This window comes from Saccopteryx bilineata, chromosome 3, assembly GCF_036850765.1.
Source record: "Saccopteryx bilineata isolate mSacBil1 chromosome 3, mSacBil1_pri_phased_curated, whole genome shotgun sequence".
NCBI classification, from domain to species: domain Eukaryota; kingdom Metazoa; phylum Chordata; class Mammalia; order Chiroptera; family Emballonuridae; genus Saccopteryx; species Saccopteryx bilineata.
In genome coordinates this window covers 269,197,463-269,224,828 of record NC_089492.1, presented here as the reverse complement: position 1 = coordinate 269,224,828, position 27,366 = coordinate 269,197,463, and the positions used below count along the sequence as shown (strand labels likewise).

At 48.8% G+C, this 27,366-nt stretch overlaps 1 protein-coding gene and 1 long non-coding RNA gene across 2 annotated transcripts; one reads left to right on the top strand and one right to left on the bottom strand.

Annotated features, from left to right (window-relative positions):
* Positions 1 to 1,440: 1,440 nt before the first annotated feature.
* Positions 1,441 to 5,201, bottom strand: LOC136331398 (uncharacterized). Its single transcript, XR_010730475.1, has 3 exons — positions 5,065 to 5,201; positions 4,281 to 4,730; positions 1,441 to 1,745 (listed from the first exon to the last, which is right to left on the bottom strand). It is a non-coding gene; the product is annotated as an uncharacterized lncRNA (long non-coding RNA).
* Positions 5,018 to 25,505, top strand: TXLNA (taxilin alpha). Its single transcript, XM_066269799.1, has 11 exons — positions 5,018 to 5,186; positions 5,693 to 5,902; positions 7,240 to 7,566; positions 8,967 to 9,058; positions 13,987 to 14,157; positions 17,615 to 17,809; positions 19,609 to 19,728; positions 19,974 to 20,048; positions 20,454 to 20,546; positions 20,903 to 20,998; positions 22,041 to 25,505. Exons 2-11 carry the CDS (start codon positions 5,725 to 5,727, stop codon positions 22,362 to 22,364), a joined length of 1,671 nt encoding a protein of 556 aa, XP_066125896.1. The 5' UTR covers positions 5,018 to 5,186; positions 5,693 to 5,724; the 3' UTR covers positions 22,365 to 25,505.
* The last annotated feature ends 1,861 nt before the right edge of the window (positions 25,506 to 27,366 follow it).

Sequence of the window (27,366 nt, the reverse complement as noted above, 5' to 3'; positions counted from 1 at the left end):
TTTTTTTTTTTTCATTTTTATTTATTCATTTTAGAGAGGAGAGAGAGACAGGGGGGAGGAGCTGGAAGCATCAACTCTCATATGTGCCTTGACCAGGCAAGCCCAGGGTTTCGAACCAGCGACCACAGCACTTCCAGGTCGATGCTTTATCCACTGCGCCACCACAGGTCAGGCTATAACAATGTTTTTAAAAATCAGCTTTATTGGAACAAAATTGATACACAGTAAATGGCACATTTAAAATGTACAGTTTGCCTGACCAGGCAGTGGCGCAGTGGATAGAGCATTGGACTGGGATGCAAAGGACCCAGGTTCGAGACCCCGAGGTCGCCAGCTTGAGCGCGGGCTCGTCTGGTTTGAACAAAAGTCCACCAGCTTGAACCCAAGGTTACTGGCTCCAGCAAGAGGTTACTCAGTCTGCTGAAGGCCCGCGGTCAAGGCGCATATGAGAAAGCAATCAATGAACAACGATGTTGCAACACGCAACAAAAAACGAATGATTGATGCTTCTCATCTCTCTCCGTTCCTGTCTATCCCTCTCTCTGACTCACTGTCTCTGTAAAATATAAATAAGTAAATAAAGTTTAAAATGTACAGTTTGAGCCCTGGCATAGCTCAGTTGGTTAGAGCATCATCCTGATACACCAAAGTTGTGGGTTCAATTCCTAGACAGGGAATATACAAAAATCAACCAACGGCTGTGGCAGGTGGCACAGTGAATACAGCATCAACCTGGAGCGCTGAGGCCCCAGCTCAACCTCCAAGGTGTCTCTATCTAGTTCAAGCCCTGGTCAGGGCACATATGAGAAGCAATCAATGCCACAACAAAGTGGAACAATGAATTGATGCTATTCTCTCTCTCAAAAAAAGAATCAGCCAATGAATGCAGAAATGGTTGGAATAACAAATCGTTTCTAAAATTTTACAATATTTTTCAAATAGCCCTGGCTGGGTTGCTCAGTAGATGAAGCATCATCCCAGCACAGCAAGGTCGCAGGTTCAATCCCCAGTCAGGAATGTACAAGAAACAGTGTACAACTAAGTGGAATGGCAAGTTGATGCTTCTTTCTCTCCTCCCTCCCCATTCCTCTCTCAAATCAATGGGAAAATTAAATAAAATTTACAATTTGATAGGTTTTTAACATAAATGTATACAAGAAACCACCTCAATCAAGATAGTGAACATATCCATCATCTCTAGAAGTTTCAACATGCTCCATAGGACTCCTCACCCAACCCCCAGTATCCACTGATCTGTGTTCTGCCACTAGAATTTAGTGAGCCCTTAAGGTCATACTGTTCAGACTACTTGCTTCATTCAGTTCAGATCAATTCCTAAAGCAGAAATTACAAGCAGCCAAAAGTTAATTCAACTCAAAGGGAAGATTTTGGTTGGTTGATAAGTGTATTTTAATACGTTGCCAAAGTTTTGGGGTTTTTTAAAATAATTTTATTATTTTTAAAAACTTTATTTTTTTGTAACATAGAGGGACAGACAAGGGAGAAAAATGAGAAGCATCTATTCTTCGTTGTGGCACCTTAGTTGTTCATTGATTGCTTTCTCATATGTGCCTTGACCAGGGGGCTACAGCAGACCGAGTGACCCCTTGCTCAAGCCAGCGACCTTGGGTCCAAGCTGGTGAGCTTGCTCAAACCAAATGAGTGTATGCTCAAGCTGGCAACCTCGGGGTTTCAACTTGGTTCCTCTGCTTCCTAGTCCGACGCTCTATCCACTGTGCAACCACCTGGTTAGACAAAAATTTTTTGGTTACTGATGTTAGAGAGAGGAAGAGGGATGGAGGGCGTCTGATGTGTTCCTGCATGTGCCCTGTCCAGGGATCGAACCAACAATCTCTGCTTTGGGACAATGATCCAACCAACTGAGCCAAACATTTAAAAAAAAATGATATATCTATCTTGAAAAATATCTGGCATTACCAGGCCTAAGCCTCTGCTTGAAAACAATGTGCAAGAACTCTGACTACAATCATCACCATTCCTAATGGTCTCCCTGTCTCAATGGCAGATTCTAATATCGTTGCTATTGTTTTTTAAGATTTTATGTATTCATTTTTTTTTTTCTTTTCTGAAGCTGGAAACGGGGAGAGACAGACAGACTCCCGCATGCGCCCGACCGGGATCCACCGGCATGCCCACCAGGGGCGACGCTCTGCCCACCAGGGGGCGATGCTCTGCCCCTCCGGGGCGTCGCTGTGCCGCGACCAGAGCCACTCTAGCGCCTGGGGCAGAGGCCAAGGAGCCATCCCCAGCGCCCGGGCCATCTTTGCTCCAATGAAGCCTTGGCTGCAGGAGGGGAAGAGAGAGACAGAGAAGAAGGAGGGGGGGGTGTGGAGAAGCAAATGGGCGCTTCTTCTATGTGCCCTGGCCAGGAATCGAACCCAGGTCCCCCGCACACCAGGCCCACGCTCTACCGCTAAGCCAACCGGCCAGGGCCTATGTATTCATTTTAGAGAGAAGAGAGAAAGAGAAGGGGGGAAGGAGCAGGAAGCATCAACTCCCATATGTGCCTTGACCAGGGAAAGGCCAAGGTTTTGAACTGGCGACCTCAGCATTCCAGGTTGACACTTTAGCCACTGCACCACCACAGGTGAAGCTATTTAATAGCAAAGGAGAAAGTAACTTTTTAACCTATGTTTACCAAATTTTGTTATTGCTTGCCTGCTTACTCATTACCCAGCTGGCCCCTATAGGCCACAGTTGATCCTTCTTGTTACACTACTTCATTCCTCCCTGTTCTTGCTTATGTACTTTATCACTTTCTTCATATGGAAATCCATCAAGGCCTGATTTATATATTACTTCCTCAACAGATTTCCAATATACTTTTCTGGAAATAATCAGGCCTTAGTTTCCGGAGACCTGGATTCTAAACCTTTCTGGGCTTGAGTTTTACTATTCTATTATACCATATTCCTTTCAGTGTTACCTGATGAACTTGTGATGCCTAAAAGGGAAAGACCACTGCCCAGGAGTCTCTAACTGGGAAAAATACTTTACATCTTAAAGAGTCCTAAAACAATGCTGATTTGCACAATAATTAAAACATTTCTGGCCAGTGGTGGCTCAGTGGATAGAGCATTGAACTCGAACTCGGACATTGAGGTACCAGGTTCGAAACCCCAAGGTTGCCAGCTTGAGCGTGGGATCATCCCATGGCCTCTGGGTTGAGCCCATAAGTCACTGGCTTGAGCTAGGGCTTACTGGCTCGGCTTAAGCCCCCCAGTCAAGGCATGTATGAGAAGCAATCCATGAACAACTAAAAATGGCACGAGTTGATGCTTCTCATCTCTCTCCTTCTCTCTCTCTCTCAAAAAAAGAAAAAATTCTACCCCCAGAGATCCTAGGCTTTAGGACAGGATTTAGCCAGTAGTTCTTGTAGTGTTGTGATGTTCATTAATTTGTAAGCAAATAATTTCAACACCTAATAGAACACTGTAATAGAACTTTCCCCAGACCTTGGGAGAGAGCTATGACAGACTATGTAGAGCGGTGGAAGGCGCTAAAGCAGGGTCGGGAACCTATGGCTCGCGAGTCAGATGTGGCTCTTTTGATGGCTGCATCTGGCTTGCAGACAAATCTTTAATAATAAAAAAATAACGTTAAAAATATAAAACATTCTCCTGTATTACAATCCATTCATTTCCTACTGCTCATGTTCATGGTTGCGGGTGGTTGGAGCCAATCACAGTTGTCCTCTGGGACAACGCCAAATTTTTATTGGATAATGCGTAATATACACGGGTTGTATGGCTCTCACGGAATTACATTTTATTAAACTATGTGGCGTTCATGGCTCTCTCAGCCAAAAAGTTTCCCGACCCCTGCTCTAAAGTAACCTTTGAGCTGGGCCTCAAAACATTTTGTTTTTGCCATTAGAACATTTTGGAAGCTGGAATAACACCTGCAAAAACCTGGGAAGTCCTGGAAGTAATAAAAGTATAGTTGGAGCAAAAAAAAAAAAAGACAGAGCGAATGGGCAGAATCAGCTGGAAACCGAAGCCAACCATGTAGGCATTGAATTCCAGGCGTGTGGGTTGTTGGTTTTTATTCCATTATCTATAGGCAACTGGATCAAGAATTGTGATCTCACATCTAGAGAAAAGTTTGGCTTTTTAAACCTTTATCACAGTGCAAGAGACTTTGTGGAGGGCTGCCAGCTCAGGAACCTGCTGAGGCTAAACTTCTTGCAGTGGCTCCTCAGCCCTTTCCAAAGAGGGACTCGTGTGCTGGTAATGGAGAAGGGGGAAAATGAAACCTACTTTGATAAATGTTTTCCTTGATTCCTCAGGGAAAGAAGGCCATGATGGTGAGAGGCAGGGTAATCCAGCAGTTATAGGTGCTGGTGCGGGACTTCCTGCTCTAATCACACAATAGCGATGTGACATGGGCAAATTATCAACCTTTGCCTTAGCCGTCCTCAGCTGTAAAATGGCAATGACAAAATAGTACTTATCTTGATAAGTAGTTATGAGAGTTAAGCTAGTAAATAACCATGAGCGCTCAGAGAACAGCTGTTGTTGAACGCTTCCAACTGAATACGAAAATTGAGGCCTGGGAGAAGAACGAATGCCCAGGCACACAGCAAATTAGTGACGAAGTTAGTACTGCAATACAGGTCTCCGGGGTTCCCACCCCAGTATTCTATCCCTCGTCCTCAGTTCCCAGACGGTCAGACTTGCTCACAGCAGGGAGGAAGGGTTGGTGGAGACCTGCAAGAAAGAACAGCCAGGCGTAAGGCTTTCGGAGCTGAATCAGCTTCTGAGCCACAGAAACGACGTCAACGTGCCTCCTGATACAGAATGACGCTAGCTCCTTTCAAACCGCCTGAGTATCCGGCTCCTAGAACTAAAGCCTTTTCTAATGCATCTTGGGAGTTGGGGGTCATCCCGGTGCATGGAGGGACGTGTAGTCCTTCCCCTCCCCCGCCTTCCCACCTCAACGGCCTCACAAGCCGCTTCGCTTTAATCTTTCCCAGCAAGCTCCGCGCAAGCGCCGGCTATTGATTGGCTGCGGGGAGCAGGCGGCTCTGCCGGTAGCGGTTACCAAAGGTTTCCGGTGCGAGGCTAGAGCGGGCGAAGCCGTCGGGACGTTGGCGGTGGAGTCCGTACTGCGACGCCTAGAGGGACGAGGCGATCAGAAGGTCTAGACCTGAGCGCTTTCAGCCGGTGGGTAGAAGCACACAGGCCCCGCGCGAGGGCTGAGGCCGGGCGGCAGGGCTAAGGCAATGTGCGCATGCGTCGACGGGCGACTGGAGGGCGGGCAAAGCGCGCGGTAGTAGGGCGCGCGGGGCGTGGGTGGCTGTGCGCGCGCGCGCGCGCGGGTGGCCCACGTGGGGCCCCGGAGGCAGGGGAGGGACCGGGAATCGAGCGTCCCGCCACGTCAGTCACCGGCCGGGAGCCCGTTCCGTGCTCGGAGGACCCTAGAGGGCCGCGTTGTGCCGGGAAAAGGCTTCAGGAAAAAGGCCTCTCCTCCCTAGCTCCTGGAGCTGCGCCCCTGAAACCTTCCTGGGTACACCAGGCTCCCCTGGCCTGCGACCTGCCAGAGACGGGGAGAACCGTTGGTTCCCGGACCGTTTGTTTAAGAAGCTTTGTGCATCCGGTATTGGGATTTCTTATCTAGGCTGAGAAGAATTTCGAAGTCTGGAAATTAGCAAGTGCGATTGTTTCTGTAGGATCTGCTCCTCAGCCAGCACTGCAAACCACAATGAAGAACCAAGACAAAAAGAATGGTGCTGCCAAGCAATCGGGCAACACTTCCAACCCAAAGAGCAACCCGGGGCAAGCGGAAGCAGGCTCAGAGGGAACCCAGGGGCTACCCAGCCAGTCGGCCTCTGCGACAGAAGCTGAAGGTTCCACCAGCCAGGCTCCAGGGAAGACTGAGGGTGTGTGCCAGCTCTGCTTTTCCAGCGGGCAAGGGGAGGAGTTTGTGGTGTGTCAGTCTAGCTTCTGGAGTTGGAGGCCCCTGTTTACCCAGAAAGGAGGACATGTAGAATGAGGGGACAACAGTGCCAAGTCTCTAGGGTCCCCGCGGTGATTTAGGGAGTTGGTAGAGCCTTAGACTCAGCACAGGAACAGAACTCTTGAGAGAAGGCTCTGACAGGATTGAATAGGGTGGCAGTCAAATGCACCCTATCTGCATGTCCAGGTTAGAAAGACTTCATGCAACTCAGGCACCAATAGGTAACTGCTCTTTATTCTTGAGGCATTTCTGGAACTTTTTTAAAATCAATAAATTATTTTCTTTTATTTTTTTTTTAATGTTTACTTATTGATTTAGGGGAGAGAGAAAGACAGGAATATCATTCCATTATGTGTTCTGACCAGGGATTGAACCAGCAACCTCTACTTCCAGACGATGCTCAACCTACCCAGTTATCCAACCAGGGCTTCTTTTATTTTTGCTTTTTAATGATTTTATTTATTTTTTTTTTCTGTATTTTTCTGAAGCCAGAAACGGGGAGAGACAGACAGACTCCCGCATGCGCCTGACCGGGATCCACCCGGCACGCCCACCAGGGGGCGATGCTCTGCCCCTCCGGGGCGTCGCTCTGTTGCGACCAGAGCCACTCTAGCGCCTGGGGCAGAGGCCGAGGAGCCATCCCCAGTGCCCGGGCCATCTTTGCTCCAGTGGAGCCTTGGCTGCGGGAGGGGAAGAGAGAGACAGGAAGGAGAGGGGGAGGGGTGGAGAAGCAGATGGGCGCTTCTCCTGTGTGCCCTGGCTGGGAATCGAACCCAGGACTTCTGCACGCCAGACGGACGCTCAACCACTGAGCCAACCGGCCAGGGCCGCTTTTTAATGATTTTAGAGAGAGAAACATTGATTTGTTTTTCATTTATTGATGCATTCATTGGTTGAATATTGTATGTGCCCTGACCTGGGATTGGACCCCCAGCTTATTGGGTTAAGGCTCTAACCAAATGGACTGCCCAGCCAGGGCAAAGGAAATTATTTTTGTGGAGAGGGGAAGGGGATGGACTAGACATTGAATCCCTACAATGTGCCATCCCTATATACTGGATGCTTTCTTTATCTCTTGTATACTCACAACAAACATGATTGGGTGATAGTGAGAGGTAGTCATGTCATTTTATAGGTGAATAAACAGAAGCTTAAAGAAGTTAGGCAACATTTAACCCAAACCAGTAAGTTTGGGCCTGATAAATCCCCACCAGTGGTACAACCATCTTTTTTCTCACTACCCTTCATCATCTGCTATAGGAGCACAAACCAAAACTGCTCAGTCTGGGGCTCTCCGGGATGTCTCAGAGGAGTTGAGCCGCCAGCTAGAAGACATCCTGAGTACATACTGTCAAGGTGGGCCAAGTGAGGATGGTGCACAGGGTGAGCCTGCTGAACCTGAAGATGCAGAGAAGTCCCGGACCTATGCCTCAAGGAATGGGGAACCTGAGCCAGAGAACCCAGTTGTCAATGGTGAGAAGGAGACCTCCAAGGGAGAACCGGGCACAGATGAGATCCGGGCAAGTGATGAGGTGGGAGACCGAGACCACCGAAGGTCACAGGAGAAGAGGAAAGCCAAGGGTCTGGGTGAGCAGAGGGCAGCTACTTATGTGGCTGGTGAGGGGAGGGAGTTCGGACCTGACAGTCCTTGGGCTAGCCTGCTTTGCTGGGATTCAGAGGAAGCCCTACTGCCCAGAGCAGTGCATCACACTGGTTTAATCATAGCCAGGGCTGTGGGGCCATAGAACAGAACTGTGCAGACTGTTCACTTCACAAGGGCTTCTGGCCTTGGGAGCAAGGGAGAACCGAAATCCAACTGGTACTGTGAGGAAATGGAGAGCAGGAGGCTTTTGTGGACTCCTTTGCCAGCCAGCACTATTTCTAACCTGTACAACCCTGGGCAAGGCCTTTCTCCTCTGTTCCTTAGTTGTCACTTCCCTACAGTGAAAGAGTTGGACTAGACCAAGGTTGAAAACTCAAGCCAAGCTAACCAAGAGAGTGCCTACTTTATGCAAAAGGTTTACTGCCACCTGGTCCCACTGAGCTGATAGCGTGTAAAACTACAGTCTAAACCTAGACAGCCACCTTTTTTTTTATTTTAAGGAAAGCCAGAGCTATATGCAATCTCTAGATTGTTAACAGTTGGCAGCAGATATGCTAGGAGCCAAACAAAACTCATCTGTGGGTTGGATTTGGCGTGTGTGCCAGTGATTGCAGTTTCTACACTTATCTCTTAGAGCGGAGCCTCTGAGGCTTGCCACTTCAGAAGCCTAGTACTAAGTATGTACGGTAGCCCTCCAGGAAGACAAAGGCAAGACTGACTCAGGCACAGGCAGTTGGGGAAAATTATTTGGGTGAGGCTGATGTGGCTTGAAGAGTCAAAGTCAAGTGATACTGTACCCATGTCTTAGTCCCTGCTCACTCACCCCCTGTCAACTTAATTTAAAGAAAGGTTTTTTGTGTTAGTTTTTAATCTTAAGATCAAATATTGAAAGGTATATTTATTTTAAAGTTCCCTATTTGGCTTCCTCTGTTGATAAGAATTAGTAGTTCTCAAGGAGACCTATTCCTTTTTGCCTCCTTCCTCTTTCAGAAGGGCCTTCCTTGCATTGAAACAGCAGGACTGAATTCACAGGTGGGACATCTTTCTTAAACCTGTTGGTAGAGCAGGCAGGGTTTTTTTTCCTCCCATTCCTGGTGCTCACCGTGGTGATTTCAGAGATTCAGTCATTCATTTAATAAGCATTTGTTGAGCATAGCCTCTGTGATGGGCACGAGGAACATCACTGGGCTACAGCTATAGGTAGAATTGAGTTGGCCCCAGCCCTCATGAAACACACAGACTAGCAGGGAAGGCAGCCAGTTCAAGCAGAAATATAAAGTATGATAGAGGAGGGCTGCATCAAGGCAGAAGAGTATGGGCCCAGGTCTGAAGAGGACCCCCAGAGAAGGGAGTACATGTCTTCTTTGCTCTCTGTACTTTGCAGGAAAGGAGATTACGTTACTGATGCAGACACTGAACACGCTGAGTACCCCAGAGGAAAAGCTGGCAGCTCTGTGCAAGAAGTATGCTGAACTGGTCAGTTCTCCCCCTTCTCTTTGCACCCTCTCTGCCTTGGAAAGTCAGCAGGCTACCCAATGTGGGGTTGAGGGTACAAGGACAGGTGGGTGGCTTAATTCCTCTTCAACTTCTCTGAAGCTTTTCCTCATCTAGTGGGGGTCAAGTCCCAGCCAGCCTCTCCTGGGCTGACAGTAAGAAAAGAAATTTAACATTCCAGCAGTAGAGACTCCTAGCTCCTGGCCTGAGTTCCAGATACCATGTCACCTCACCCCTGTGTACTTCAGTATGCGTCTCCCCCCAAATATGGAAATGCCCTGTGCCGTCATCACACTTAATAAAATTTATCACTTCATATTCTCTTAATACCCAGTCCATAGTCAGATTTCCCCATTGTTTAAAAATATCAAGGTGATCAAATCAGGGTCCAGAGAAGGTTCAGTTACTATATTGGGTTAGACTTATTTTACCCTACTCCAGAGCTGTTTCTATCTTACTGCCTAGCTCTTTCCCCATAACACTGGCTTATTGCAGACCAGTTGTCCTGTGGCATGCCCCATTTTCTAGCATTGGGCATTTAACTTGTTCCTTTACTTCCTTAGTTCCTGTAAATAAAGTGGAAGTTAGCTGTAGAAGCTTGGTTCAATTCATGTTCAGTTTTTTTTTTTCATGTTCAACATTTTTGGACAAGGATTCTCTGTAGGTGGCTCATAGAAGAAACAGCATAATCATCCCACTTTTAGAGATGAAAGATTGTTCTGTGGGTTCAAGTGGCACCAACCAGGTCCCTCCTTTGTCAGGTTCCTCATCAGATTTGAATTAATAGATTAATCCACCGAGAGTTATTGCCTAACTACTCATTTTTAAATTCTTTCATTCCATTCATATTTATTAGTTGGAATTCTCCTGTAAGAAACTTGTCTATAAAGTGGGAGAAATCATACCTGCCTAATGGGGTTATTTTATTTATTTATTTTTTCAGAAACAGAGTATCAGAGAGAGGGACAGATAGGGACAGACAGGCAGGAACGGAGAGAGATGAGAAACATTAATCATCAGTTTTTTGTTGTGACACCTTAGTTGTTCAGTGATTGCTTTCTCATATGTGCCTTGACCATGGGGCTTCAGCAGACCGAGTAGCCCCTTGCTCAAGCCAGCGACCTTGGGTCCAAGCTGGTGAGCTTTGCTCAAACCAGATGAGCCTGCGCTCAAACTGGCGACCTCGGGGTCTCGAACCTGGGTCCTTCCACATCCCAGTCCGACGCTCTATTTACTGCGCCACAGCCTGGTCAGGCAAGGATGGTATCTTAATCTTATTGATATCCTTTCCTTTATTTAATCATTATAATAACCCCATTAGGCCTGACCAGGCGGTGGCACAGTAGATCGAGTGTCGGACTGGGATGCGGAAGACCCAGGTTCGAGACCCCGAGGTCGCCAGTTTGAGCGCAGGCTCATCTGGTTTGAGCAAAGCTCATCTGGTTTGAGCAAAGCTCATCAGCTTGGACCCAAGGTCGCTGGCTTGAGCAAGGGGCTACTCGGTCTGCTGAAGCCCCACGGTCAAGGCACATATGAGAAAGCAATCACTGAACAACTAAGGTGTCGCAACAAAAAACTGATGATTGATGCTTCTCATCTCTCTCCATTCCTGCCTGTCTGTCCCTCTCTCTGATACTCTCTCTGTCCTGTAAAAAAATTAATTAAAAAATAAAAGGATACCATCCTTTCAGAATGTTCTAAGATGGCAAGAGAGGAGGACGTGGAAGCGAGTTGCTAGAAAGATGTTCTTGAGTAGACGAGAGGAGATGAGGTCTGTTACACCAGGAAAGGGGTCTGCCATGGTGAGAAGCAGGGGCAGGTCCTCATAAAGAGGAGAGGACAAGTGTATGTGGACTGGTGGATACAGAGATTGTACCCTGTTCCTGTGGTTGCTTCTGTGTACTCAAGGAAATGGAAATGATAGTTTTAGCTGCCTGGGGCAGATTTGAAGAGAATGAAATTGTCTCGAAGAAGAATGTGAATTACAAGAGAAATGTATTAGGACTGCTGGGCAGACCAGGGGGCAGTGGTGATTGTGAATTATAAAGTGAGATTCTTTGGGGATTTTTTTTTTTAAGCTAGAAAGAGAGAGAGATAGTAAGGGAGAGAGAAGTATCAAGTCATAGTTGTATCACTTTAGTTCTTCATGTGTTGCTTCTCATACGTGCCTTGACGGGGGCTCCAGCTGAGCCAGTGACCCCTTGCTGAAGCCAGCGACCATGGGATCATGTTGATGATCGCACACTCAACCCTCTGACGCTGACGAACTCGGGGTTTCAAGCCTGGGACCTCAGCATTCCAGGTCGGCACCTTTTTTTTTTTTTTGTAAGCAAGACAAAGACAAGGGGACAGACGGGCATGAAGGGAGAGAGATGAAAAACATTAGTTCTTTGTTGTGGCACCTTAGTTGTTCATTGATTGCTTTCTCGTGTGCGTTGACCAGGGGGCTACAGCAGAGTGAGTGACTCCTTGCTAAAGCCAGCGACCCAGGGCTTCAAGCCAGTGACCTTTGGGCTCAAGCCAGCAACCCCATGTCCAAGCTGGTGAGCCCGCACTCAAGCTGGCGACCTCATGGTTTCGAACCTGGGTCCTCCACGCTCCAGTCTGATGCTCTATCCACTGTGTCACTGCCTGGTCAGGCAAGTGAGATTCTTTAAGCAAGGGCTGATTCAGTGCCAGTGCAGGAAAGGCAGGAAGTTGGTATACCAGGGTTGGGATTTTTCTGGGAAAAGGGAGCAAGAGAATTTCGGGCATGAGGAGTCTCAGCTGGGTAAGAAGGTAAGTGGTTATTTAAGAGAAAGTGAAAGGATAGTTGGATCATGGAGTAAATAAAGCTCCAGTTGGGTAACAGACCTTCTGGGACCACAGATATTTTTTGTTTTAATGATGTGAAGCATCTAGCAGCATATTTTTTATTGATTTCTTTTAGCAGGAGAGAGAGAGAAGGAAGCATTAATTTGTAGTTCCACTTAGTTGTACATTTATTGGTTGCTTCCTTTATGTGCCCTGACTAAGGATTGAACCTGCAATCTTGGCATTTTAGGATGACACTGTAATTGAACTAGCTAACTGGCTAGGGCTGGGACCACAGATATTGATTGGAGGAGATGAGCTAGGAAGGTATGTGGTGGTGCTGGCTTGGGAGGAGATCATGGAGGGGTGGGTATAGTTTTGAGTGATGACAACATGGCCAATTGAATTGTGTATAACTCTAGCCTTATGGTTCAGTTGATTAGAGCATCATCTGGAAGATCAGAGGCTGCTGGTTCGATACCCAGTCAGGGCACGTACAGAAGTGAATTGACGTTCCTGTCTCTTCCTTCCTCTCTCACTAAAAATCAATTAGTAAAAAATTGCCTGACCAGGCCGTAGTGCAGTGGATAGAGTGTTAGACTGGGACGTGGAGGACCCAGGTTCAAAACCCCGAGGTCATTGGCTCGAGCACAGGCTCCTCTGGCTTGAGCGTGGGTATATCCAACTTGAGCGCAGGGTCATCGGCTTGAGTGTGAGATCACATACATGATCCCATGGTTGTTGGCTTGAGCAAGGGATCACTCGCTCTGCTGAAGCCCCCTGGTCAAGGCACATATGAGAACACAATGAACAACTAAGGTGCTGCAACGAAGAATTGATGCTTCTCATTTCTCTCCCTTCCTGTCTGACTATCCCCATCTGTCCCTCTCTCTGACTCTCTGTCAAAAAAAATTTTGCCTGGCTTATGATGGCGCAGTGGATGGAGCATCGACCTGGAACACTGAGGTCACTGGTTTGAAACCCTGGGCTTGCCTGGCCAAGGCACATATGGGAGTTGATGTTTCCTGCTCCTCCCCCTTCCTCTCTCTCTTTCTCTCTCTCCTCTCTAAAAAAAAATGAATAAAACCTTTAATAGGAAAGAAACAAAAGAAATGCGGGTAGTTTGAATTTGGGCATGCTGTAAGGGTTAGGTACACATTGGGTTTAACAGACTGAAGGAAAAGGAATACATGAATAGACTGGGAGATAAAGCTAAGCTGGGAGAGGACAGGGTCCAAGGAGGAGGTAAAGAACTATGAGGCCAGGGAGTCAGAAGGATTGTCTGTTGATAATGAATGAAAAGGCCACGATGTTCCTGACCTGTGGTGGTGCAGTGGATCAAGTACCGACCTGGAATGCTGAGGTCGCCCGTTCAAAGCCCCAGGCTTGCCCAGTCATGGCACATACAACAAGCAACTGGGAGTTGGTGCTTCCCGTTCCTCCCCTGCACTTCTCTCTCTCTCTCTCTCCTCTCTAAAATTAATAAATAAAATCTTTGAAAAGAAAATAGGAGTCATGTTAAAAAGAGAAATGGTGCACAGTGCTAAAGCTTTTGAGCAGGGGGAGATGGGGTCCTTTTTTTTTTTAAACAACTGGGGGAGTTTTGTTTGTTTTTTTATTCTTTTTAGAGAGGGGGGAGAGGAGCAGGAAGCAGCAACTCCCACATGTGCCTTGACCAGACAAGTGCAGGGTTTTGAACCAGCGACCTCAGTGTTCTCAGGTCGACGCTTTATCCACTGCGCCACCACAGGTCAGGCAGAGATGGGGGTCTTTTGATGAGTACAAAGAGGGATAGCAGGTGGTCTCTTCTGAGGGCATGAGTGTCCCCAGAGTTGGAGGAATGTGATGGTCTGAGACTCTTGAGAGCTTTATCTCTGGAGTCAGAGTTGGGAGGGAAACTGGAATCTGGTTACATACCCCTTGTCCTGTCTAAGTGTCCATTTCTGTATCCTTGAGGTACAGTGGCCTTTGGGGTTATTGTGAGGAGCAAATGGAGTGTCTGGCCTGAGCTATTACGGCTGAAGTTGGAGCAGAGGGCCAAGGTCAGGTCAGTTCAGGAGGCCCTAAGCCCCCATGGGGAGAGCTGCACAGGACACTTTTCTCCCTCCTGTCCCCAGCTGGAGGAGCACCGGAAATCCCAGAAGCAGATGAAGCTCCTGCAAAAGAAGCAGAGCCAGCTGGTGCAGGAGAAGGACCACCTGCGTGGTGAGCACAGCAAGGCCATCCTGGCCCGCAGCAAGCTCGAGAGCCTGTGCCGTGAGTTGCAGCGCCACAACCGTTCCCTCAAGGTAGGCTGGCTGGGTCACCGGAGAGGGTCAGCAGATTGCCTTGACTTCCACTTATCTTTGGTGGCTGTCCCCTTAAAAACTAGCACAGGCTTTTAGTATGGAAGTAGATTTCTCCAGGAAAGCCCTGCCTTACTGAGGACTACTTGTAACCATTTGACATGTTAGCTGCATTAAGTATGGTAAAGGCTACATACAGGGCAAAGAGAACCCAGAGTGCAGGCCTTTAGGGGTTCTCAATTCCATCCCAGTCCCCAGGTCAGCTGGGGTTTGGCGCTGACCAGCAGCTTTTCCCAGAGTCGGTCAATCGGGAACGTGGGTACTTTCTCTTTGTTCTACCTCTCCTAGGGTGTAGTCACTCTAGCTAAAGTCTGGTCACTACTGTGACTTCCTTTATATATTTTTCACAGTTTAGATAGTAAATATATGGTATTTTGCAACTTGCTTTGCTATTTTTAGTTTGTCTTTTAAAATATTACAAATATGTCCTGACCCACTAGCTCAGGTGTTTAGAGCATTATCCCAATATGCCAAGATTGTGGGTTCTATCCCCGCTCAGGGCACATATAAGAAATAACGAATAAATACATAAGTAAGTGGAACAACAAATTGTTATTTCTCCCTTTCTCTCTCTCTCTCTCTCTCTCTCTCTCAAAATTAATAAATTTTAGGGGTCCTGACCTGATAAACTCAGTTGGTTAGAGTGTTGTCCCAACATGGCAAGGTTGTTGGTTCAATCCTGCTTCAGGGCACATAACAGGAATCAACTAATGAATGCATAATAAGTGGAACAATGAAGTGATGTTTTTCTCTCTTTATCTTTCTAAAATTTAATAATTTTTTTGTGTGTGTGGTGAGAGAAACAGAATGGAAGAGAGATGAGAAGCATCACCTCGTAGTTGCATCACTTTAGTTGTTCATTGATTGCTTCTTATACACACACACACACACACACACGCCCTTGACCTGGGGGCTCAAGCTAACCATGTGATCATGTTGATGATCCTGCGCTTAAGCTGGTGACCCCTCACTCAATCTGGATGAGTCCGTGCTCAAGCTGACGACCTCAGAGTTTCAAACCTGGGATCTCAGTGTCCCAGGTCAGCACTCTGTCCATTGCGCCACCACTGGTCAGGCCCAAATTTATTAGAAAGTCAATGTAAGGGTTTTAAAAGTGACAAAAGTATAACAAATCAAAGGTGGCACAGTGGATAGGACATCGACCTGGAATGCTGAGGTTGCCAGTTCAAAACCCTGACCTTGGCCCTGGCCGGTTGGCTCAATGGTAGAGCGTCGGCCTGGCATGCGGGAGTCCTGGGTTTGATTCCCAGCCAGGGCACACAGAAGAAGCGCCCATCTGCTTCTCCACCCCTCCCCCTCTCCTTCCTCTCTGTCTCTCTCTTCCCCTCCCGCAGCCAAGGCTCCATTGGAGCAAAGTTGGCCTGGGCGCTGAGGATGGCTCTATGGCCTCTGCCTCAGGCGCTAGAATGGCTCTGATTGTGGCAGAGCATCGCCCCCTGGTGGGCATGCCGGGTGGATCCTGGTCGGGCGCATGTGGGAGTCTGACTGCCTCCCCGTTTCCAACCTCAGAAAAATACAAAAAAAAACCCTGACCTTGGCCCTGGCCAGTCGGCCCTGTGTGTGGAAGTCCCAGGTTCAATTCCCGGTCAGAACACACAGGGGAAGCACCCATCTGCTTCTCCACCCCTCCCCCTCTCCTTCCTCTCTATCTCTTCCCCTCCCACAGCCGAGGCTCCATTGGAGCAAAGTCAGCCTGGGTGCTGGGGATGGTTCCATGGCCTCCACCTCAGGTGCTAGAATGGCTTTGGTCGCAGCAAAGCAACTGCCCAGATGGACAGAGCATCGCCCCCTGGTGGGCATGCCAGGTGGATCCTGGTCAGGTGCATGTCTGTCTCTCTGCCTCCCTGCTTTTCACTTCAGAAAAATACAAAAAATAACCAAAAGAAAAAACCCTGCGCTCGCCCAATCAAGGCACATAGGAGAAGCAATCAATGAACAACTAAAGTGAAGCAACTGTGATCTCACTGCCTCTTTCTCTCCCTCACTCCCTCTAAAATCAAGAAATAAAAATTTTTAAAAATTCAACAACAATGAAATAAAAGGTAATAGTCACTCACTGTCCTCAACACCAGTGCCCAGCAGAAACCACTGGGAAGGACATAAACCTACTAATATGTAAGTTTAAGTATAACCTTTTTTTTTTTTTTTGTAATTTTCCGAAGCTGGAAACGGGGAGAGACAGACAGACTCCCGCATGTGCCCGACCGGGATCCACCCGACACGCCCACCAGGGGCTATGCTCTGTCCACCAGGGGGCGATACTCTGCCCCTCCAGGACGTCGTTCTGCTGCGACCAGAGCCACTCTAGCGCCTGGGGCAGAGGCCAAGGAGCCATCCCCAGTGCCCGGCCATCTTTGCTCCTGTGGAGCCTCGGCTGCGGGAGGGGAAGAGAGAGACAGAGAGGAAGGAGAGGGGGAGGGGTGGAGAAGCAGATGGGCGCTTTTCCTGTGTGCCCTGGCTAGGAATCGAACCCGGGACTTCTGCACACCAGGCCGACGCTCTACCCCTGAGCCAACCGGCCAGGGCCTAAGTACAACCTTTTAACATTCCTGTCTATGTATAAAATCTTACATAGTTTTTTTAAAATTGAAGTGTTATACATTTATTGTTTCATATCATACTCCATTTTCTCACACAGTGCCTTACCTTTCCCTGTCTGTATATATAGGCCTTGTTTTCTTTTTCAGGTTTTTTTTTTAAGATTTTATTTATTGATTTTAGAGAGAGGGAAGAGGGGGAGGAGGGAAAGCATCAGCATTCCAAGTCGATGCTTTATTTACTGTGCCACCACAGGTCAGAGGGGCTCGTTCTTTTTAATATCATTGTATGGATATATTGTATTGTTATCAATGTCTTTAAGGTATTTTGGGGTTGTCTTCAATTTCTCAGTATTATATATGGAGAGCTACAGTGAGAATTCTTATTACATATACCCCTGGTTAATTACATAGAACTTATATATAAGATAAATCTCAGAAGTGAAAAGTGTAGGTCAAAAGAGTATGCAAATTTTAAATTTTAATGGGTTTTGCCAGATTGTCTTCCCACTGACAGTGTCTAGGCGCCTAATTCTGTACGACCTTGCCACCCCTGGCTATTACTGACTCTTACCCACTTGATTTGTTGGGGAGGGGTGTCAAAGATGAAAGCACATTAAAATGAGACTCCTTAACAGATCAGGAAGAGTATGCTTCAGGAGTCAAAAGAACTTACGTGTGTGCCTGCATTTTTCTAGGGGAGACTCACATGAATCACCTGAGATAACATCTTGGAGCCTGACTATTCCTTACTTTGAGCACAGGAAGGCTAGTGAGAGAGAGCATCCTAGGCTGGTTGGGGAGCAAGAGATGATGGAGCTGGGGTTGACTTTTCTGCCCAGGAAGAAGGCATGCAGCGGGCCCGGGAGGAAGAGGAGAAACGCAAGGAGGTGACGTCGCACTTCCAGGTGACGCTGAATGACATTCAGCTACAAATGGAGCAGCACAATGAGCGCAATTCCAAGCTGCGCCAGGAGAACATGGAGCTGGCTGAGAGACTCAAGAAGCTGATTGAGCAGTATGAGCTGCGAGAGGAGGTACAGACAGCCACAGTGGCAGGGAATTGGCAGGTTCTGCGTGTGGCAGGTGCTGGCACTTTTCAGGTTTCACTCCATTCTCCCATTCCTCCTCCTCCTCCTTCGCTGGGAAGGGAGCAGTGTTGTGCGTCCTCGTATAGACGATGAATTGAAGTAAGGAAAAAAGAGTGGCTGGCGGCCACATGACCACAGGTCTATAGTATCTCTCCTAAACGGCGAGCCAGGTATCTTGTAGAATTAGAACTGTTCAAGTGTTAGAATGGAGATATGTTTGTGCACTATATTACATAGCACCTCCCAGCAGGGTCTTGCCTGTGGCAGCACCCCCAAATCAGACATGTTAATATTTATGCAGCTACATTTCTGAGGATATGCATCTAGATTATAATTACCCATACAAAGGTACAGGTCAGTTTGTCTCCCAACTTTTGACAGTTGCAGTTTTCAGAATTATTTAGAATGTGAATTCACGGGCCGAGGAGCTGGAACCTGTGGTCAGGGATCAAGTCCAAAGGCTACATCCTCTGATTCTTTGCTACTCCGTTGCCCCTGTCACCAGTAGGGCAGGATATCACTGTCTAGCCTGGCTTTGTCTACTTCCTGGGGAACTTGAATCCCTCTCTTTGGGGCCTCTGTTTCCTTGTGAAAGAGTAGACTGGCAGTTTCCTTCTGGCTCTGGACCACAGCCCTTTCTAGGCCCTGGTGTGTGCTTATAGGTGGGAAAGGCAAGACCATGACCTCTTGGGCTCATAGTCCAGTATGGTAGTCATAGTGTGCATGGCCTAGAGGGGCTTCCCCTGACCTGTCCTACACTTTGTCCTACCCAATCTGTCCCTGCACTTTGTTTTCTGGGAACAAGGCTGCTTGTTATGCATTTGGTTTGAGAGGAGTTGGTTTGGTTCTTGTCCCTTGGCACAGAGAAACATGGAGGTTTCCTGAGCCACCACAGAGTGAGCAGGTACTTCAATAACCTGCGGACTCTTCCTCCCCCACCCCAAGGAAAAAAATAAGACGTAGTACTGCCTATGGGGGTAGAGGTGAGGGGCTCCAAGTGCTGTGCTCCTCATTTATTCCCCACCCCTAGTCAGATTCAGGCACTGCCATCCTGCCCCCTGAGCCTCTGGACTTCAGATCACAGGTGACTTGAGTAAGATTTATCGTGTCTCCAGCTGGCCACATCCCCAAGCTACCTTCCCTTCCCCTCCCCTCCCCATTCATAAAGTACATTCCCTGCATTCTTTTTTCAGTTGCTTTCAGCTTTGAGGTAGCACGCGAGTATCATCTTTGCTGTGTTCCTGCTCTCTCAGCCTGTCCCAGTTCCAGGGCTCCTCCACAGTTAGGACAGCCATTCCCTGGGATATCGACTCCTCACCTACAGGCAGAACAGAGCTCTGCCGATAGAGCTCAGCTGCTGTGTGTTGGCAGACGTGTCATTTTTGCTCGCTCTTCCCACTTACAAGGGAGTCGGGCTACAAAAAGTGAGGGTGGTCAGCCCCATGGGTCGATCTCTCTTGGGGCTAGAGATTTGAGTATTTATTACTTGGCTTCCTAGGAACAGTTTTTAGCCATAAACCCTTGCTCACCCGGGACTGACTCAGTGAGAGAGAAGTGAAGTGGGTGAGGCTGGGAAGTAAACTTTCCAGGGAATTGGTGCCCACTACCTATGGTACACACAGGAGTCCAGTATTTCAGACTGAAGTGCGAGGCTGGGCAGGAGGCCCCAGCATCTGTAGTCACTGGGCCTCCCTGAGAAAGGGGGCTCCTGACAGGCGGACCCCTCCCACCATGCTTTCCTGCAGCATATCGACAAAGTCTTCAAACACAAGGACCTGCAGCAGCAGCTGGTGGACGCCAAGCTCCAGCAAGCCCAGGAGATGCTGAAGGAGGCAGAGGAGAGGCACCAGCGGGAGAAGGACTTTGTGAGGCTCAGGCCCTGGGGCTTGTGGGGGAGGGTCTTGAAAGAGGTGGGTTGGGTTCGGGCTTAGCTCCTAGTCAAGTTTGTATGGGAAAGGTTGCTGCCTGGCCAGATCAGGGCCCTGCTTCCTCAGACACCAGTCAGGGAGCAGGAAGCCTCAGCGGGTTCTGCTATGCATGCAAAAATTAAAAAAAAAAAAAAAACTGCTTGGGGCTTCTGATAGGGTCTGGTCTCCTATCTTGGAAATAGCTCCTCAAAGAGGCAGTGGAGTCGCAGAGGATGTGCGAGCTGATGAAGCAGCAGGAGACCCACCTGAAGCAGCAGGTAAGGCAGTGTATCCTGACCCTGGGCCCCATCCTGCAGAGAGGGAAATGGGACCCTCATTCCAGGACTGCCTTGACTGCTATGTGTCCTTGCTGAGTCTTTGTTCTCTCTGGGCCTGCCCAGCACCTGTGTGATGGTGACCAGGTGGCTAGGTGAGTTTGAAGGACATTCTTCCTAGGCAGGAGTACTGCTTTTGAGGCGATGGGGACAGATGGTTGTTTTTAATTCTATAAATTCTACTTAATTCTGGAAGGAACATTTGAAAACTTAAATATGTCACCCCAAATCTTACTTTTTAGGCTTACATTAGAATTGTTGAGTCAGAGGGCCATGGGTCTGAGTGCGTTGACCAGGTGTGCCCTCCAGGGGAGTTCAGCCTTACCTGTGGGCTTCTTTCTCACCCAGCTTGCCCTATACACGGAGAAGTTTGAGGAGTTCCAGAACACTCTTTCCAAAAGCAGTGAGGTGTTCACCACATTCAAACAGGAGATGGAGAAGGTAACACCGGGCCAGGCTGGGTCTGTGCGGGGGCACATTTGGAATAGGCACCTCACTGGGAGTTGTTCACAGAGCCGGTGTGCGTGAGAGCGAGGGTGGGGCTGTAAGGAGGCATCACAGCCTTTCCTCCCTCCCGCAAGCGGCAGTGGTAGGTGCACTTCCTGGGTTGTCCTGGAGAAGGGGCTGTCCTGTCATTTCCTGTTATTAGCAGTGGGCTTTTAACTTGAGAGGTCCTAAGGGTGGCACAGAAGGCACTGTGTCCTGTAAGGCCTTGCCTGCCCCATTCCCCACCTTGGGGACACAAATGTAGACAGCCTTGAGCCCTAACCATTTTCTCTACCTGTCACATAATCCAGATGACTAAGAAGATCAAAAAGCTGGAAAAAGAAACCACCATGTACCGGTCCCGGTGGGAGAGCAGCAACAAGGCCCTGCTGGAGATGGCTGAGGAGGTGGGCTGAGTGCACTTGGCCGTGGGGTGGGGTGTGCAGTTACTGAGGATCGGGCCATTTCCCGTGGTTCTAGCAGTGAGTGATGCAGGTAGCATGTGGTGGAGCTGGGCATGTCAGCCCAAGTCCAAGACATTGCCAGCTCTCCCTGGGGAGGTGGTGACCCCAGTCATAGGACTGCAGTAGAAGCAAAGAGAATGAAAGGAATAAAGGAACAGTAAAAACAAGGGGTGCCAATGATGCTTGTAGTTTGTATGCAGAGTGGCCCTGATCATTTAATTTTGTGGGTTGAGATGGAGGAGAGGAAAGTAACTCAGTGCTAGAGCAGCTACTGCAGCCAGATCTGCGGAGTGTCTTTGATATGCAGTTCATTGACCCTTCCCCCTCCAGGTCTGTGAGGTTGATGTTCATAGAGGAGTTTAACAGACAAGGAAATAGAATCAAAGGCCAAGTACTTTTTCAAAGTCATCTGGCAGTTAAATGGAAGAATACATTGTGTCTAAGCCATGCCCCTCTGCCACATCATATTGCCCTCAACTGACAGCCAGGTCTTGACATAAACTAGGGCTGTTTAGCTTGACCAGGCGGTGGCGCAGTGGATAGAGTGTAGGACTGGGATGTGGAGGTCCCAGGTTTGAGGCCCCGAGCTCGCCAGCTTGGGCGTGGGCTCATCTGGTTTGAGCAAAGCTCACCAGCTTGGACCCAAGGTCGCTGGCTTGAGCAAGGGGTTACTCGGTCTGCTGTGGCCCCACGGTCAAGGCACATGTGAGAAAGCAATCAATGAACAACTAAGGAGACGCAACGAAGAATTGATGTTTCTCATCTCTCTCCCTTCCTGTCTGTCCCTCTCTCTGACTCTCTCTGTCTCTGCAAAAAAACCAAAAACAAACTTAAAAACCAGGGCTGTTTACTTAAAAGGGGCCAGCTTTGGGACTCCAGTCTGCTCCTGGCATTGTTAAAGTGTGCATGTTTTCTGCCAATTGGCAGTTTTGGATGGATGGAAGTTTGATGGCATGACACTGAAAGGCCTCCTTTCTCTCCCTAGAAAACACTCCGAGACAAAGAGCTAGAGGGCCTACAGATGAAAACCCAGCGGCTGGAGAAGCTGTGCCGGGCGCTGCAGTCAGAGCGCAATGATCTGAGCAAGAGGGTACAGGACCTGAGTGCTGGTGGCCAGGGCCCGCTCCCTGACAGCGGCCCTGAGCAAAGGCCAGAGGCTGCTGCCTCCAAGGAGCAGGGTAGCGAGGGGTCTGTGGTCCAAGCCCCAAACTCCCCAGGAGCCACAGAAGCTCCTTGCCACCCTGGAGCAGCAAGCACAGAAGCATCAGGCCAAACAGGGCCCCAGGAGCCCACCTCCACCACCGCCTAGGGAGCCTGGTGCTGGGGGCATGCTGGAAGGGAGCCAGCAGCCCAGCCAGGCCTTGCCCATGCAAGGCTCCCACTACTAAGCAGTCCAGTGCTGAGACCCAGGGTGCTCTGACCTGGCTAGTATCTGACACTGCAGTTTTGGATTTCGTGGGTCAGTTTTACGTACATACGACATATGTACAAGGCCTCATATGTTTGTATCATGTGAGATAGGCTTGCATTGGAGGTGGGTGTACAGATGAAGTCAGTACCTCTTCTATGAGCTGAAGAGTCAAAGAGGAGCATCATCTGTAGTCACCTTCACAGTGACCTGGCAGGACAAATGACTTGAACATTTCCCTGCCTGATTTGAGGCTCAGACCCCTCCCTCCCTGCTCTTCAGGGATCATGACAAGTGACACACTGGGCCTTGGCTGTGTTTCTCTTGTTAGCAGGGCTTGGGCAGCTCTGGCTCTCCTTGCTCCCCTGGAAGCTCCTTTATTTTTCTTAATCTGGGAAGGGGTCCCTGGGCAGAGCCGTGGCAGGGCACTCAGCTGGTGATGAAACCACTTTCCTGCCTAGGACACAGGACCTGGAGAATGTTTCTGTGTGGGGTGATGCGCTGGTAGGGAGCCCCCGGGCACTGCTTCCCCTGCCCTGTGGTAGTGCCAGGACCAGGCCAATGATGCTTCTCAGTAGCCTTATCATTCACAGGTGCCTCTCTAGCCTGCACAAATGATTGACAAGAGATCACCCAAAGGATTCTCTCTGAAGGTTTTTGTTTTTGTTGTACACGACAGTGTCTGTTTTGAGGATCTGAGGGAGGAGGAGGAGTGCTCTAGCAGTGGTGCCTGGGTTCCTGGCCTCTAGCACCCCACCACCCTCCCCACCCCACCTGGCACCTTTGTCATGTTGGTGCCTAGGTTTCCTGTTTGACGAGATCAAACTACTAAGAGAAAGGGAAGGGCTTCTGATGGCCTGACCATAAGCTTCCCTGTGGGTTTCCATTCTGGAAGGCCGCTGCCAATTCCCATCACCACTGTCTCCATGCAGTTGCTGGCCCCAGAATCAACTGTCCCCAGTGGCTTTATGAGTTTTTCTGCTTCCTGCCCCCACCCACAATGTGCAGTCCTTGAGATTTGCTCGGGGTCCATTGTCAAGGAATATGAGCTAAGGTGTGTCCTTGACATCCCACTTCTTCCTGTGTGGGAGCCCCAACTCTTGTCTGACAACTGATAGATAAGAATAAGACTCAACAATTGACTGAATCTGAGAAATCCACAAAATAGGTGCAGATATTTGTGGCTCTCCCCACCCCATACCCCCAGAGCCCCCGCCCCTTACGTGTTACTCTACTCTGAAAGTTCTGCTGTTTGCAGATGTGCCTAGGATATTAACTAGCCTTTGTAAGGAAACATTTTATGAAAGAACAGATGGGTCCTGGATCAGGAAGCAGGGCTTTGCCGGGCTTAGGGTACTATGTTCCACCTCTAGCTGGCCTCAGCTTCAGTGTAGCTGAGGGAGCCACAGACCATGGTGAACTGGCTGTTGAACTGCTGCTTGCTATATTTCCTAGACACTTATCATACAGGTCTTTTCATCTTCCACTACAAGCCCACTTTCAGCCCTTAAATCCCTCTCATAAAATACATTGGTGAAGAGTAGTAGTAAGTGCTCCTGAACTGTGTTCTGACTTGGACCAGAGATGGCAAATGAAAGGTATACCATTTCCCCTCTGTCCCCATAGCAAGTACCACTAATCTGCTTCAGAGTATTCCTGCTCATCCCTGGTATTTCCTCATTTTTCGAGGTTCCCTCAGCAACCTTGTAAGTGTAAGTGCTGAAACCTGTTTACCATCTCTGGCTGAGATACTGCTCTCCTGTGGAGAAGTGTTTCCTAAGGTCTTTTCTTCCCCTCTGAAATGCCTCTTCCTGTTCCAATAAGGCTCCTTCCCCCAGCCCCTGTGCCAGCCCCGTACAGGGCTTACTGGGCTATGGAAGCACAGGAAAAGGCAGAAGCTTCTGCTTGCCCCCTTTACAGATCAGGTAGGCCTGCAGCGGCCCACATGATTGCCTGCCTCACTTCAGCTACCTCTTAAAGCCCATGGGGTTAGAGGGAGGGGGCTGTTGGAGCCCAGTGTGGTGAGTGGGAAGTTGGCACAGCAGCCCTCTGAAACTAAGTCTAGCTACTGTGGAACTTACAGTGAGCCAGGTGGCCCCAGCTAGACTTCCCAGGTCAGAAATAATAGGCTCTGCACAGGGTAGAACCTTCGCTCTCAGCTCTGGGCATCCTGGCCAGGCTACAGGCAGAAATCCCATTCCTCTAAGTCCATTGACCAAATCTTAATCACTACAGCTGCTCTGCTTGCTCTGCTTTCCAAAGTCAGCCCGGGGACCTGGGTGCTGCCAACACCAGCCAGGAGCCTGGGTCAGATGGAGGGGAGGTAGCCTATCTGAAGGCCAGTGCCTTCCTCACTGGGGCAGGTCCCATGTACATGACCTCAGTTCTAGGACCAAGAGCTGTGTGGGTTTCTTAGATTGCTAGCTTTTCCTCCAAGGGACCACAGCAGGTGAGGCTCATGGCCCAGAGCCCCTGGCTCTGCTGACAGTAAATTGTGTTCAGGCCCTTGTCCAGCTGAGAGCTTCATGTACACCAGATTCTAAGGTGTCAGCAGCACTTTTTTTTTTAATTACTATTTGTCGTTTGTTTGCCATGAGGTTTTTGGACCATGGGCTGAGCTCAGGCACTTTTCTGTAAGAGAATGTTATGTCTTTAAAAATGGTTATTTTCCCTCCTCCGCCATGTGGCCCTCCCTGCTGAGGGCGACCCAGAGGCCAGAGGAGCTGCCCTGGTGTCTGCGGGGGAGGGCCAAGGCCTGCTGAGCTGATTCTCCAGCTGCTGCTCCAGCCCTCCCACCTTGCACAGCAGAGAGGGCCACCCCAGGGACAGCTGGGCACCTGTCTGGAGGAGGGGTGCTGCCATCTGTCCCTGTAACTGCTTCCCTAATGGCCCAACTTGGCCTCCGGATTTGTTTGAAGCTGTGCTGGAAGTTTTGTTTTTTGTAATTTTTTTTGTTTCATTTTGGTATTCATAACAGCCAGGGACTTGATTTTGATGTATTTTAAACCACATTAAATAAAGAGTCTGTTGCCTTATTGTTTCTCTCCTGACTGTTGTGGGCATTTGGTGCTTCTGGATCCAGCCAGCTACTAGCGATTTGTCCAGAGCCGCTGCCAAGTCTGGCTGTGCCCTGATACCCTGCATCTTCCAGAGTGCCCTCCTTCCTTCCAGCCCAAGATGTGGCAGATTCACTTCAACTGCCTGTGTGGAGCCTTAGCAAAGTGCACCAGAGATGATTTTCACTAAGTCAGAACTTGTCGCTGCCCTCAGGGCTCACAGGCTGGTGAGGGAAAAAGAAACCTGTAGATGTAGAAAGGGTGGTGGTGCTATGGGAGCAGAGGATGGAGGCCCTGTCCCCTTCAGCAGGGAATAGGGGTGGATACTTGGAAGGGCCTATATGACCCAAAGGGCAGGTAGAAGTTCGACAGCTTCATTTAGTGACAGCGGTTCACCTAGCAGTGCAGGGGAAATAAATGTCCAAGAACCTGTATGCCGGTTGAAGGAATTTGGGCTAGATCCAGGGGGCCCCACCAAAGGTGTTTAAGTAGGAGACAGTCCATGAGGAAGGTGAAAAGGACAGAAATCTAGGCATATGCCAGCTGAGGTTCAAATTAAGATGAGTGCACATCACTCCTCAGTCTGCCATGGGTAGCGTTTGGCGCTGATCCCCCAGGGACCTCCAGGTTCCTTGCCTTTGGTTTTGTGCATTTCTTGACAAGACCACATTCTAGTGTAGTTCTTAAGATTAAACTGGTTTCTTTTTTCTTTTTTTAATATTCTATTGATTTTAGAGAGATGAAGAGAGAGAGAAGGAACTTCCATCTGTTGTATGTTCCCTAATCAGGAATCCAACCAGCAACCTCTGTACTTCAGCACAATGCTCTAACCCAGGGGTAGTGAACCTTTTTATACCTACTACCCACTTTGTATCTTTGTTAGTAGTAACATTTTCTAACCGCCCGGTTCCACAGTAATGGTGATTTATAAAGTAGGGAAGTAACTTTATAAAATTTATAAAGCAGAGTTACAGCAAGTTAAAGCATATAATAATCACTTACCAAATACTTTATGTCAGATTTTTGCTAAGTTTGGCAGAGTAAATCTTTATAAAACAACTTACTATAGTTAAACATTTTTATTTATACTTTGGTTGCTCTGCTACTACCCACCATGAGAGCTGGAATGCCCACTAGTGGGTGGTAGGAACCAGGTTGACTATCACTGCTCTAACCAACCAAGCTGTCTGGCCAGGGCTGTGAACTACTTATTATACATTCCTGCTCACCCACCCCAAGCCCAGATGTAAAAGTGGAGGCTTCTGTATGGGAGGCATCCTGGATGCCTCACTCAGCACGCTGTTCTCTTTGAGGCCGGGGCTGGTATGGCACAAAGGGCCATATATGAATGGCCAGCAATGACAGAGACAAAGTGCCCTTCCCTCCCAGCCTCCACAGGCAGGTGGGCCCACACTAGCTGTGACAGTCCCCACAGAGCCTTTGCCACCTTCTAGTCTAGTCAATGTCCTAATGGATTGATATTTTTCTGTGCTGGTCACCTTGGTTCCAAAGATTCTTTGTGAGGGTTCGGGAGGCTGTCACAACAACTCGGAGCTTTGCGTAAAGCAGCTCTGAGAATAACTTCACCCTAGGTGGTCCTGGACCCTCTGCCACCTTCCTAGAGGAGCCCTGGTGCCACTCTGGCTGTTTATTATTGTTGTTGTTGTTGATTTTAGAGAAACATCAGTGTGTTGTTCCACCTATTTATGCATTCATTGGTTGATTCTTGTATGTTCCCTAATTGGGGATTGAACCCTCAACCTTGGCTTTTGGGATGACACTCTAACCAACTGAGCTACCGGCCAGGGCTCTCTAACAATTCTGGTAGGGGAGGATAGGGACTTCAG